The following is a 13544-nucleotide window of genomic DNA, read 5'->3' as shown; positions in this document are numbered from 1 at the left end:
CAGACTAAAAGAGAACACTGTGTCCAAACATCCCATTGTTAAAAATCACTCACTCTCACACACACACATACCCCAGTGCTCCCAGCAGGACTTAATTCCCCTCACGTGAGCAGCACATTACATCTGTGACACACACACACACACACACACACACACACACAAAAGGGGCTACGCAAGCAAGCACGTGAGTGATAGCAGCGCTACTGACGCTCGACAGAGAAGAAGAAGAAGACACACGCACACACCGACTACAAAGGCTGAATGTGTGTTGATGGGGCAACCACGTATGACAGCTACGTGTGCAATATAACAAGACTGGAGATTTGGTTCGGCGAGTGAAGAAGTGTGTGTGTGTGTGTGTGTGGTTGGCAGAGAGGATGTGAGGATGTGTGGACGGTTTCAGTATTCCATTCATTCCCAGCATCACGGCTCTGAACCCAGTTTCTCCCATTCCAACGCCTCCGCCTGGCCCACCATGCCGGCTCCGAAGCGCCCTGACGGGGGCGCGTTTGCACCGTGGCTCTGCTGTGCTTAGTGCTGCGCATCACGTCCAGAGGTATTGACATCCCCCAGCCTTTTCTCTCTCCCTCCCTCCCTCCCTCCCTCCCTCCCTCCCTCCCTCCTCAGCAGTGGAGCAGCCCCTGCCGCTGCCTGCTCACTATTCCGAGGGTCTAAAAAAAGCAGCAGGAGGAGTAAAAATAGCAGCGCGCCTGCACTGCCTCGTCTGGGAGCTGCCTGCCTGCCTGCCTGCCTGCCTGCCTGCCGCAGCACCTGAATACCAACAAGATCCCCCACCACCACCACCACCATCACCACGATGACCAGGCTGCTGCTGCTGCTGCTGCATCCTCAGCCCCAGCACCAGCGCTGTAGCACTGCAGGCTGGGAAAACCTCAGAAGCTGCTAATCTGATGGACAGAGGGAAAAGAGCGGGGCGAACACCAAGCTCTGTCTGCTGACACTTGTGAAGAATCAGTGTCTTCAGTGAGATTAACGTGGACCGCATGAGGAAGGCTTTGGGGATGAGTCTGTCATGTTAAAAGACAAAAAAAAAAATCTCATCTCAAATCATAAGAGTATGCAGATTTTCACTCCAGCCAAACACCTCACCAGCTCATTTCACTGATTAGTTCCTCCCTCTCTGGTTGAAGGTGTGTTAATCAGTGAAATGAGCTGGTGTGACGTTCGGTTGGAGTGAAAACCGGCATACTCCCGACAATCGATTACCCCAGATAGGGCTAGTCTTTTAAAAGATTCAACTTCCTCTGCAAAAAGAGCGCGAGACAGAACCAAAATGAGTGCAAAAACTTGCACCCCCCCCCCTCCACCCTCACACCCCCCCCCCCACCCTCACCCACCGCCCCTACCACCAAATCCCCAATTAAGATTCTCGGTGAGGAGAGACTGCGGTCCTTGTATGCCCCGCTCTCGTTACGTACTGTTATGTAATCTGTCGCACCCCAAGCTCGCCTATCAACGAGCAGCCCCTCCTACCACAGAGAAAGAGAGAAAAAAAAAAAAAAAAGAGGGAAAGAGGGAGGGAGGGATGCAGCAGAAGATCCAAAGACAACCTACCCCCCCCCCCCCCCCTCCCTCCCTCCCTCACCCAAACACACACACATACACAACGCTCTCCATCCGCCCACCTTCCACATTCAAACACACACACACACTGCTTTAAATAGCAGGGGAGAAAAGTCACATGGGTAATATAAAAGTCGACAAAAATAAAGCTTGATCGGGCCGGGGGAAAGGGAGAAGGAAGGGAGGGAGCGAGGGAGAGAGCGACACAGAGAGAGAGACAGAGAGAGAGAAACCATGTACTTCAGAGCTGCCCAAGATAGAACTAGCATCTATATTTGGGTACAGAGCTAAAATAGCCCCAACCCCCCCACCGAGTCACATGCCTCGTTTAAAAAAGGAAAAATCGATGGTTTCCTTCACCTCGACTACTCAGGGAGAATCAAGGGGATTTTTGAAGAGTAAACGAACTTCACTGCAATGTTGCATTTTCTACCTCCGCAGATATGGTGCCAAGTGTGTGAAGCTGCAACTATTAGTCGACAAAGTCACGATCGGGAGTCTCTCAGCGATAGACTACATTCAAAAAATAAAAGCATTTCAGAGAGTGCAGCCATACATCCAAGCAGAAACACCCAGAGAGCAGGTGGATAATGGCCTGTAACATTTCTTTACCACTAGAGATATGAATGTACCTATTGTTAAATTCTTCGACTAGGGAATTTGACTCCCTCTCTGCAACAACAGTCAGTTTCACCACAAATTATACCCATCAACGCTCCCTACTTCATAAACTTGCGGTCAAAATTAAACACAGACTGATGCATCAACTACTAACACCTACGTTCTCTCTTTTAAGTAGAGGAATGTTGTTTGTCTTTCCATAAAAGGTGAGGTTATGAACATTGCGGCCGTGTCAGGCCTTCACACATTGTTCTGCGCGGGTTCCTTCCATGAACATTGCAGCCAATACCTAGAGGTACGTTTCAACAGATACTGATCACTGAACAAACCACTTTTTGATTGGCAGCTTGGGTTACGACTTACGAAGGAAGGCGTCACTTTTATAGACTGCAATAAAGAAATGCCTCTCCAAATATGTTGGTGGTCCAGTATTGTGCGTTTAGAGGACTGTGACACAGTTACTTCACATACACAGGACTATTGTACCTGATGCCCTCTTGTACTTGATGTACTAGACCTATATTGTTAGTCTGGTGGTTAGCTAAACTTGATGCATGCAACATCAGAGAAACTGTGCACAGCTCATGCACTGACCAAAGAAAGAAATCATTTGGAATATCTGGAGGGATATGAAGCTTTTAGTCAGGTGCTGGCACTTCAACCATATAGTATTTTTTTTGTTTTTCAAAAACGACACTGAACTGAAGGGAATTAAAGCAAATAGCAACAGGAAAAAATAAACTTGTTGCCCTCAATCACCTTTGTTGGCCTATGTGTTTTGGACCAAGCTCCTTTGTCAGGGCACAATGGATATCTAGCTTTGTTGTAATAAAGTAAAGTAGGTTTTTTGTTGTTTTCAAGGAAGCGGCAAAAGCAATATTTCATTTCTCTAGGAATAAAAGTTGAAAGAAAAAAAACAGAATGAGTCGTGACACAGTATGAGAGAGAGAGAGAGAGAAGGGGGTAGTGGGCTATTAGAGAGGGCAAACAAATAGATGGAGGGAAAGGAGGATGTGAGAGAAATGAAACTGGAGAGAACAGGATGCTCAGAGAAAGATGGTACTGTAGCAAGAGAGAGAGGGAATTCTACATATGGAGAGGGAAAGAGAGATGGAGAGAGGGAGGGGAGGGGGGGATTGAGAGAGCAGGAGGAGGGCTTGAAATGAGGGAGCTGCAGAGAGACTTTTCTTTTTTTTTTCCTTTTTTACCCAGCATCCCTGGCTGCGGCACGTGTCACAGAGCGTGTTCATCACATGAACGGCAGTGTTCTCTCTCTTTCTCCGCCCACACACACACACACACACACACACACTCTCTCTTTCTCTCATACAAAGCACTAGGGGGAAGCACATTCACAAGGATGAAGAAGTGGAGACCCTGCCTCAGTTGCAACACACACACGGGGATACATTTCATTCACATATGTGCATTTTCCTTAGCATGAATGAAGCGTGATGCCTATTCATGAAAAAAAACACCCTGAAACTGAGTCTCTCAGAGCAATTATCAACCCCCAATAATGTTTATAAGAGCACATGTCCCAAATATTTATTTCTGCAGCCGAATCAAAACCCCAACTAAATTCTTGCGTAAGTGCTGACCTATGTCTTTGTCACTCTTGTGCTGTACTCATGAATGGCTTCATCCATCTTATATAATGGGACCATTTTCTCAATAAACTCTAATGTCATCAAAAGGGAGGGGGGAGGGACACGTCTAAAGCGCATGTCACATTATTCCCTAACCCCCCCTTTCCCATGTAAAAAGTACCGCTTGGTCTAATTCACTTCCCTATGATGGAGTTTTAACACACACACACACACACACACACACACAAGTGCAACAGAACAGACACTGGCTTCCTTATATAATATGGGATGCTGGGGGCTAGGAGCGGAGGAGGAGAGTGGAGAGCAGAGAGGACTGAACACTACTCCACATTATGAAGAAAAGCTGCTCCACTACTAAACTAAAAAAAGACAAAAAAAAAAAAAGAAAAACATAAAACACTTAACACTGCATGAGCAACAATCTGGTAAAATGCCATGAAAAACCAGGAAGATCATTTTTGTGGTGAAATGATTCTGATGAATTAAAAACGCATCCTGTTCTAGAGAATTGCCATTGTTTGACACCAAGTAAAAATCTTAAAGCTGCAGATATGTTTGGTTTTTGCATAGAGGGGTGAGTGTTGGATGCACAGTGCAAGAGAGAGGCTGGGGGATGCCGCCTTGACTCATGCTGCAGTCCCCCCTTTCCGCCACTAGGGGTCCCATCCACTAAGGGGAAAGACCAGTCATTGGCAGAGGAACTCCAGAGAAAATCCCTGCCTCTGCTCTGCATGTGAGAGCTGCTCTCTGCCAGCACTGCTACTCACTTCTGTGCTTCACCACAACACACACACACACACACACACACACACACACACACACACACAGGCCTTGTAATGAATTAAAAATGACTTGCAGTGATAATCTGGAAACTCCTCCAAATATGTTGCCTCTAACCAAAGATTTTAACCCCTTTAAAATGAAAACATCACACGTAAATGAAATAAGGAATTTACTCTTATCTGATCCAGTTTTCTTTGTTGGAAGGAAACCAACCCTATAACCTAAACTCCCAATACACACAGACGCACACAAAAACCCGTCAAACCAGGAAATACCATGTGTCCTGTGTCACAGTGGCAGCCATGTGGGCTGAAAGGAGCACATGGCTGAAGGATGAGCCAAGTCAGCAAACTCGGCACCTTTTTCTAGAAAGCATTTTGTCATTCTAACAACTTGATTTTCTACGGATTCAATAAAAATGACAATCATAGCACTGCGACTATTTTTCTTGGAAGGTTTTGGACTCACAGGTTGTTTGACTAGCCGATATGATTTTCTTTCCATATCATCAAAAAAGTTAAAAACAAGTTTAAGTGTAGATTTAGAGACGCTGGCCAATTAATCAAACATTCTAACTATGATAATTATCTATGTCTTTAGAATGAAGGGTTAGGAAAGCGACTGGTACAACTGGTTACAACCAAAACTACCTGTCAGTCAATTAGCTTCTATAAATTGGCAACACATTCCTTAAAAAAGGCAAATACCAATTTTAAGATTCAAATGTTTTTCCACTACCTTAGGACAGTTTGTATTAGTGAATATTGACCGTTATAGCCAGATACAAGAATCAAAGTTTTGTGTTGCTCCCTAATCTGTGATGTTACGCAAATGTACAGCTCCAAAAAGGGACTTTAGAGTTATTTGGCATTTTGAAATACCAAAATGATTGAAATTCCCGCTGTCACTCTCTTATTCATTTTCAGTGGAGCGGCTCCAGGCTGTACATCAGCACAACATCACAGATTACAGTCTTGGTTCTTTGGTTTCGTGCTTTGAGAGACCGGTTCATGTTCACAAACTGAGTCCAAGGGCAAACAGAAAAAACATTAAATCAGTGGTGTTGCCCTTTAAGAGAATTTAAGTGACCCGGACAACAAATTATTGAAGGGTGAGGAAGTGCAGCTTGTTGCAACAGGTGCCTCCTGTGAAGGTGGAGACAGGGAGTCACACCACTTCTTGGCCTGTGTGTGTGTGTGTGTGTGTGTGTGTGTGTGTGTGTGTGTGTGTGTGTGTGTGTGTGTGTGTTCACCCCATTGCTTAACCCAGCCAGACCTGCACATCTGGTTCAACAGGCTGAGGAACGTGTCTCCCCCAGCACACAGCTACCTCCACCTGTAGCCTTCTTCTCATGGCGTTATGGGACACAACAACCAACCCTTGTCATTGGAAATGAATGTCAGAGACGAGTCGGACTGGTGCCTCTGGTGACAGCAACAGTTTCAGGGAGTGGCATGCAAGTTCCCATCATTTAAAAAAAAGATTATGTCGGACAATAAACGTGATAAGTGTGTAAAGTTGGCAAATAGTTTAGTGAATATTCCTGAATTGTCTGATTTGTTAAAATACAGAACCAACTTTTTTTTTTTTTTTAAGTTACTGTAATACTGCTGATTTAGAGCATTTCATACACTCTAAAAGAGGTTCTTTACAGCACCATAGAGGGTCTGTCTAAATCCATCTGAGCATGGTGCTTTAGAGAACCTTTCTAAAAGGGTTCTTTAAAGGGATTCTGCTAAGGTACAAGCCTAAGGAAACATTTTCCGGTTACTATATAGAACCCTTCTCGTTAAAAGTGTAGGAAGGTAGCCGACGTTACAGCTATGACAAGATACTGGGGTGGTGGAGGTGGGGGTAACGGGGGGAGTGGGGGGGTGGATATCACAATTTCTATATGACCAATGGATGACGAGGCGATGAGCAAGCGCATGACTCATCGGTGTGCACCGGTATTCCTCCGCATATTCCAGCAGAATCACTAAAAAAATGTACATTAGTCATTCATAAAGGCACTCTACCTTTGCGTCATGCGTTACATTCCCTCTTGTGGCGCACAGGGCATCAATTAGACCCCCCATTCAAAAAAAACGACGATTTGGGACCAAAGTGCGTCACGGTGCAGAGATAAACATCTGGGTTATTTTAAAAAACAGACAAGCCCACAAATCATCCGGATCGCCGTTTTTGTATGAGAGAAATGGAGATATCCACCTATCCCGATGCGATGGGGAGCGCTCGGTAAATTGCGCAGCAAGAGGCTCCAGACGCAGCAGTCTTCTCCAAACAGGAGACTGGAGAAGTGGGTCAAGCCATGGCAGGGCGACTCCTATGAGACTAGTCTCCACAAAACCAAAATATACTCTTACAATTAACTGTTACTTACTTCTACTTGGCCAAGCACGTTAAAAAAGCATATCTATTATAAAACCCAATTAATGACACTTTCGTCTAACAATATGTAAGGCAAACCGAAAGGGACGCAAAAGAACGAGGTAATCTGAGAAGGATGAAATTAATAGAAGGAAATCCATTACCCAACCAAAAGCATAACAAGAAAGACCGCATAAATATAAAATTATACAAAATAGCGTGAGAGATAATTGACACATGACAAGTGTTGGATATCTAAGAAAGAAAAATGTTGGACAAACTATCCAAATACACATTTTGGGAAATCGAAAATGATCTAGATATAGGTCACGTTTTAATTGAGCATTTAGGTCTGTCCTACATCATGCGGATGGGCTAATGTGGTTCAGTAGTGCGCTGGCTGAAAGCTCACCCACATAATACAGCTCTCTGAAAGTGCGCATAGCCTGCGCAATTTGGCTCCTGGCTCACCAATGTGGGGCATCCCCTACCGCTCCAATGTGGGTGAAAACGCTGATTGGAGCCCATGCACGGCAGCAGACTGTGCTGTGTTTGACGCGAGAAAAACCAATTGAGCTAATAAGGAGCATTATCTTGTCAATCAGCTGCTTACCTGTGCCTGTTACGCAACACAACTTCCCCTTGAATTAAGCCACAAAAGCGAACCAGAATGCAGCTCTTCTTTGTGCCAAAGTGAAGTTTGAGTGCCATAACCTCATTTTGGGGTTTGCACGTCGAGTCCACTTGCCTACTTCTGAGCTGCCCTCTTCGTGACCATGATGTAGGTGGCGTGAAATTGATGTGACCCAACTCACCTGCCCATTTGCCCAGCTTCGGGGAAAGCAGCTGCCCATTTCCCAAGACCCAGATCCGAAAGCCTGAGAGCAGCCTGTAGAGCAGCCACAGCGCCAGGGAGGCCACGGTGGACGCGCCGACCCAGAAGAGAGGCGTCTCGGCCCTGCGGAGCATCTCATCCACGTTCAACCAATGCATGGCAGCGGCTCTCGGTGACTCGGCGTGTATGTGTGAGTGTGTGGAGACCTCAATTTTAGGCAATGTGCTCTAATTTCCAAGCCACAACGTGAGAGAGAGTCCCTTTATAAGGAGGTTGTAGCATCACACACACTCCCCCAACTCCCCCAACACTTGTCTAGCCTGATTTAAAGCGCACCGCCCACCTCCTACTCTACACCGCCCACCTCCCCTCCTCACTCGCTGCCGCCGCTGCCCGTCAGCCGATCCTCCCCGCCGGTTGGCGCATTTGCATGTCAATCCAACCGAGAGCTTCCCCCATTCATTCGATTTTCTGTATGAAGCGGGGTGGGTCAAAGGGAGACCGGGATGAGGAGCGATTGGGCAAACATTACGGCAGCTCCCATCCGGAGCCTGTCATTGGTTCTCGCCAGAACAGGTTTGTCGGTTTCAGTCAGGATTATGAAACCCTCCAAACCCACGCTTTCGAAAAAAAACTGCCCACACCACTTTATGAATGAAAGGATGCTCTCATTGGTGGGGAATGTGCGCGTCCGCCCGCCCCATGGAGAGCCTTTGCAGAGAGTTAATTGGCTAAAGAGACGCCAGTCAGTGAGGTCAGCCTGCTCCCACCAAGACATGAGTCACTCGTCTATTTTAGGTATTCTGTCTGCATCATACTGCTGATAACCACTGAAAAATGGGGAAACGGGAGCAATTAGCAGCCTCCGTGCATATATCCACCCCCGTTGCGCCATATCTAACTCTTATTGCGCACTTGCTTCCGCTGCAATGTGCGCAGGTACGCCTGTCCAAAAAGAAAACTACAATCCCCAGCTATCTTTCGCTTTTCGTACTCTCGCGAGGTTGCCCCCTTCGTAGTAAGTTCCCCATCCAAAACACTGAGGAGGGGGGGGGGATGAGATGGGATGTGTGTGTTACATAAACACAGAGACAGGCATGTGAATTTCCATCGCTTTATTTCAATGATTTTTTTTACATTGCCAGACACATGAATAAGTCGATCATGCTCACAGACGATGGATGCTTCACCACAACCGGTTGTCACGATTCTCCTGAGCGGCGTGTGCTGTCTGTTCCCCCACCGACCCAGAAAGACAATTTGCAACAGTATTTTTAGTCTCCAACATCCCCCCTCCTGCCGCCATGCTCGCATACAGCCGCACACACACACACACACACATACACATACACACACACCCAAAACTAAACATGAAATTCAGACAAACCGCATCTTTTTGGCAGAAAGCAAAGCCTGTCATGTACTCAGCAGAGGGTCAAAAGTATAAAAATGTGTTTACATCCTGGGAGTGATCGTGCAGCTGTTCGCATTCTTTGACACAAGTCGAGGACCGAAATGGACGTGACATATAGAGAGGAAGGACGGAGGATGAGGGTGTGTAACAATCTGAAACAGGATGAAATTAAAACTTACACTGTGACTTCTCACCAACTTTCTCTCACTCACATTTATAGTGTGCAGAATCATATTTACAGTGTCCAGCATCACATGCACACAAAATCACTGTGTAAATAGCACTGATTTGATTTCTGGCATCATTCATTGCACAATCCATATGATAAATTAACCTGTAATTCACAAAAAAAATATATCAACCTATATTATACATGGACCCACTTCTAGCACACAAACAGTTGCCAACAATTTTCACAGAGCCACATCAAAGATACCAGGCACCCAGCATTTAAATATACTGTCATAAAGGCAGCAAAAATGATTGTTGGAGTATAAGACAGATAAAATGAGCCTGTAGTCTATTTATATTGACAAAATCTAATTTAATCAAATTGCACAGATGAGAAATATGACTCATATGGGACGTACTGAGAGTCCACCGTCACGTCTCGGTCGTGTCCTCACATCCAACAGTTGAAAACAAGAGAGAAAATGTGGATTTAGTCGTGCAGCATCCCCGTGGAAGTCCACACGTGTTTCTCTTATCTACAGGAGTTAAAACAGTCAGTGCACAGCAGCCACGCAAAGACGAGAGAAGGTATAATTTACAACAAATTCAAAGATCAGTTTCACGGCAGTAAACCTCCGTTAACACGCACGATATTGCATTTTTTTTTTTACCCTTTTAATTTCAAATGCACATGAAAGTCAGAATAGTGAGGGTAAAGCTTTTTTTTCTGTTGCTTTCTGTTTTTACCAGCTTGTGTAACAACGATACCACACACTATAACTACAGCTGTTTTCTGTTGTGAAGCTCCTATAGTATTTACACGTAAAGTTCTATATTTTCCATGAAAAACACCGCACTCCTCCCAGTATCGATAGCCCAAAACACACACACACACACACACACACACACGCACCACAGAAGAAATAACAAGGAACTGTTTCACCCCCAAGCTTTTCTCACACTGCATACTTGTATCTCCAATTTGTGCCCCCCTTCTTTAACACACACACACTCTCCCTTTTTTAACACACACACACACACATTCCCCTCTTTAACACACACACTGTCCCCTCTTTAACACACACTCTCCCCTCTTTAACACACACACACACACACACACACACACACACACACTCCCCTCTTAACACACACACTTTTCCCCCTCTTTAACACACACTCTCACCTCTCTACTAATTTCTGTGAGTCAACACTAAACCCATTTCTTCACACACAAATCAAAGCGTCCACTTTGACACTGCAATATGACAAATCAGTTTTGCCTGTGTTGGTATTGCTGTGACACTGACCATACCTTAGTCTATAAGTGAATCCACATTTCATGGTGTGTTTTTTTAATATTATAATCGTGAAATAAAATATTTTAGGGTGAGCAAATATTACCAGAATTTATTTGGAAAGCATTTCTAAAGAAAAACAAAATCACATCAGAGGAGCATTCAGGACTAATGTTCCCTTCTAAGCTGACTTGCGTCTAATAATTTCTCACACTGATAAAATACTATAATTATTTGTCTCCAGAAATTTAAGCAGAAGTTTGGGGGAGTTTAGTGAATTAACGTCCGTGTGTTTTCTGTTTTTTGTTTTTTGTTCCCTCAACAGATATTTTCTCCCTGCGCAGCATTTCAGCACCACATGGATGGACAGCGACGCGGAGAAACCCACTTTCTCCCCTAACGCACTTTGCCAGTAAAATGCAAAATCTCCCCCCCCCCCCTTGTCTAATGTAAATGAAGTGTTGCTGCAGCGCCTATACGAGTATCACACCTCCACCTGACCGAGACCAGCAAGCAAAACACTCCTGCTTTGTTCTCTGGACACAACTGTCATCTGTACAGTAACCTTCCTGCATGGTTCACAGACTGTTTTTTTGCCTGTCAGCTGATAATATTCACGATTTAACGCCTGTGACACAGCATGTTTATATCAACCTATACAATAACGAGCAAAGTGCACATTTCATTGGAAGCATCCGTGCACCTGCAACGCAACATCCACGGACTTAAATTCCTCTTTTCCATATTCCAAAAGTCTGGAGTGATAGCCGCGATATTCACGGGGAAAAAATAGAGAAAAAAAACCTACTGAAACTTAGTTAGACTCCTGATAAAATCACGTTAAAACCACTTCTCACGTTACTGTCCAAACTCTGAAAATATAACAGCTCACGGTACAAATATCTCACCTGTGGGTCAAATTTGCAACCGCTTAAAAGTATCTGACGATCAACTTCTGGATTTGTGCAGCCTCCTCCTAACAAAAAAAAAAAAAAATCCCACTAAGGTTTACAAGGTTTATAAAGTTGTATTTTGGTTTTCTACATACCGTCCTGTCGTTCATGCAACCGACGATCCGGCAACTTTTCCAGCAACATCTGAAGACACAGAGAACAGAAATGAGACTTGTTTTAATCTCAACAAAACGCACAGCAGCACTTTTTTATTTTTTTATTTTTAAGTCTATCCACTGTCGCTGCACTCATTTGAACGCTTACTCTGATATTTTCACATTTTTTGCCTTTTCGAAGAAGATTGACACGTATTATAGTAAATATGAGCGGGGATCCGAGTCCGTTACAAAAGCAACAATTCGAGTAAAATGTCCTGATACTTACTTACAATTTTCCTGCAATTTCTTAAACATAAAACTACTGGAAATCTCTCATATTCCTAAGTATTCCAATTTCACTCCCTGGCTGCATCAAAATACATTTTAATAAAGTGGGGCTGAGAAATTAGCTCACTCACACTGTCTATTGGAAATTTTAAAAATATTCTATTGATACCATCAGATTAGTGTTTCATTAGGCCTGCTTCTGAGATGTTTAGCCTTTAATGAGAGGGAAAACAAGGCCCAACAGACATATTTACATATTTATATATCAGTTGTGTTTCTCTCATCAGATTATATCATGAGTTTTTCTCATCACTTAGTAATTTAGTGTTAAAAATAGGAGTATAAGCAGAATTTTTGAGCATATGTGCATTGTGATGGTATATAAAGTATATATACTGTGTATGTGTGTGTCTGTGTGTGTGTGTGTGCATGTGTGTGTGTTTCCTGGTTATTGTATTTAGAATGAAATGTATAGTGTATAATCACCTGTGCGTGTGTGTGTGTGTGTGTGTGTGTGTGTGTGTGTGTGTGTGTGTCTCAGTTCCAGGTGAGCAGACAGTGATGACAGTAGCTGCTGCCTTGCTGGACGGTTGATGTCGTCACAGACAGTATATGCATCTTTTATCCTGCAAGATGAATAAAGACATTACATTACAAACTGTCCGACGCACTGTGTCGTCATAGAATAGGAGCTTCACACTTTTCTTAACACACACACTCGCTCACACACACACACACACACACACATATACAGTATATACAGGCATGTGCGCTGAGAAATAGTGAACACACACAGAGAGAGAAACACACACTTGCTCTCATGCTGATATGCAAATAGAGAGCCAACAAAACACACACACACACACACACACACAAACACATGCGCGTCAGCAAACACACGCACGCACACGCACACACACACACACACACTTCCACGCTGAGTGTTCTGATCTTGTTCTCCCCATCACACTCACCAACAGACGCTCACATCAACACACAATTGAAAGGTATCAAGATAAACGTCCGACACACACACACACACACACACACACACACACACACACACACACACACACACACACTGAATTATTAACATCTGAAACTGACAAACTCATACACACTTGTTGAGAAACTTAGACACACACGCATACACACACAGGTACAAACAGACTCTGAATCATGGACATGTGAAACTGAAAAAGTCATACACACTTGTCGAGAAACTTAAGACACACATACAGACACACAGACACACACACACACACACACACACACACACACACACACACTGCACCGCATTCAACACTCAAACCCTTCCTTGTATTTATTCTAAAGTCTAGTTTCACTGTACAGCCTGAACTGAGAAATAGAAAAAAAAGAGCAAAAAAAAAAAAGTAATTCTTCATCAAAAATTATTTGAAATTTAAAATAAACCAAATGCTCTTAACACATACATTTAAATAGAATAATATGGTGAAATATTAGATAAGGGGTCGTTCAGTTGTCCAAATCTGTGTTTGTA

The 13544-nt window shown here is 44.0% G+C and overlaps 1 protein-coding gene across 2 annotated transcripts in view; it reads right to left on the bottom strand.

Moving 5' to 3' along the window:
* hsd17b12a (hydroxysteroid (17-beta) dehydrogenase 12a) overlaps window positions 1-13137 on the bottom strand; it is a 28951-nt gene extending 15814 nt beyond the window's left edge. The window contains exons 1-2 of one of the 2 annotated variants that reach the window (XM_071531379.1): window positions 13117-13137; window positions 7784-7937 (exon numbers count right to left, since the gene is read on the bottom strand). In XM_071531379.1, the coding sequence (XP_071387480.1) occupies window positions 7784-7937; window positions 13117-13137 (175 nt within the window). Of the gene's footprint in view, window positions 1-7783; window positions 8069-13116 lie in introns of those variants that run through there. The other variant, XM_071531378.1, reaches the window with a different exon arrangement.
* Window positions 13138-13544: the final 407 nt, after the last annotated feature.

Source organism: Centroberyx affinis, unplaced genomic scaffold (assembly GCF_046629955.1).
Source record: "Centroberyx affinis isolate AG114_WGS23_722 - 3 ecotype Tasmania unplaced genomic scaffold, CSIRO-AGI_Caff_v1 ptg002071l_1, whole genome shotgun sequence".
In the NCBI taxonomy this organism is placed as follows: domain Eukaryota; kingdom Metazoa; phylum Chordata; class Actinopteri; order Beryciformes; family Berycidae; genus Centroberyx; species Centroberyx affinis.
Note: the sequence above shows the minus strand (reverse complement) of the source record. Positions and strands in the feature narration are given on the sequence as shown.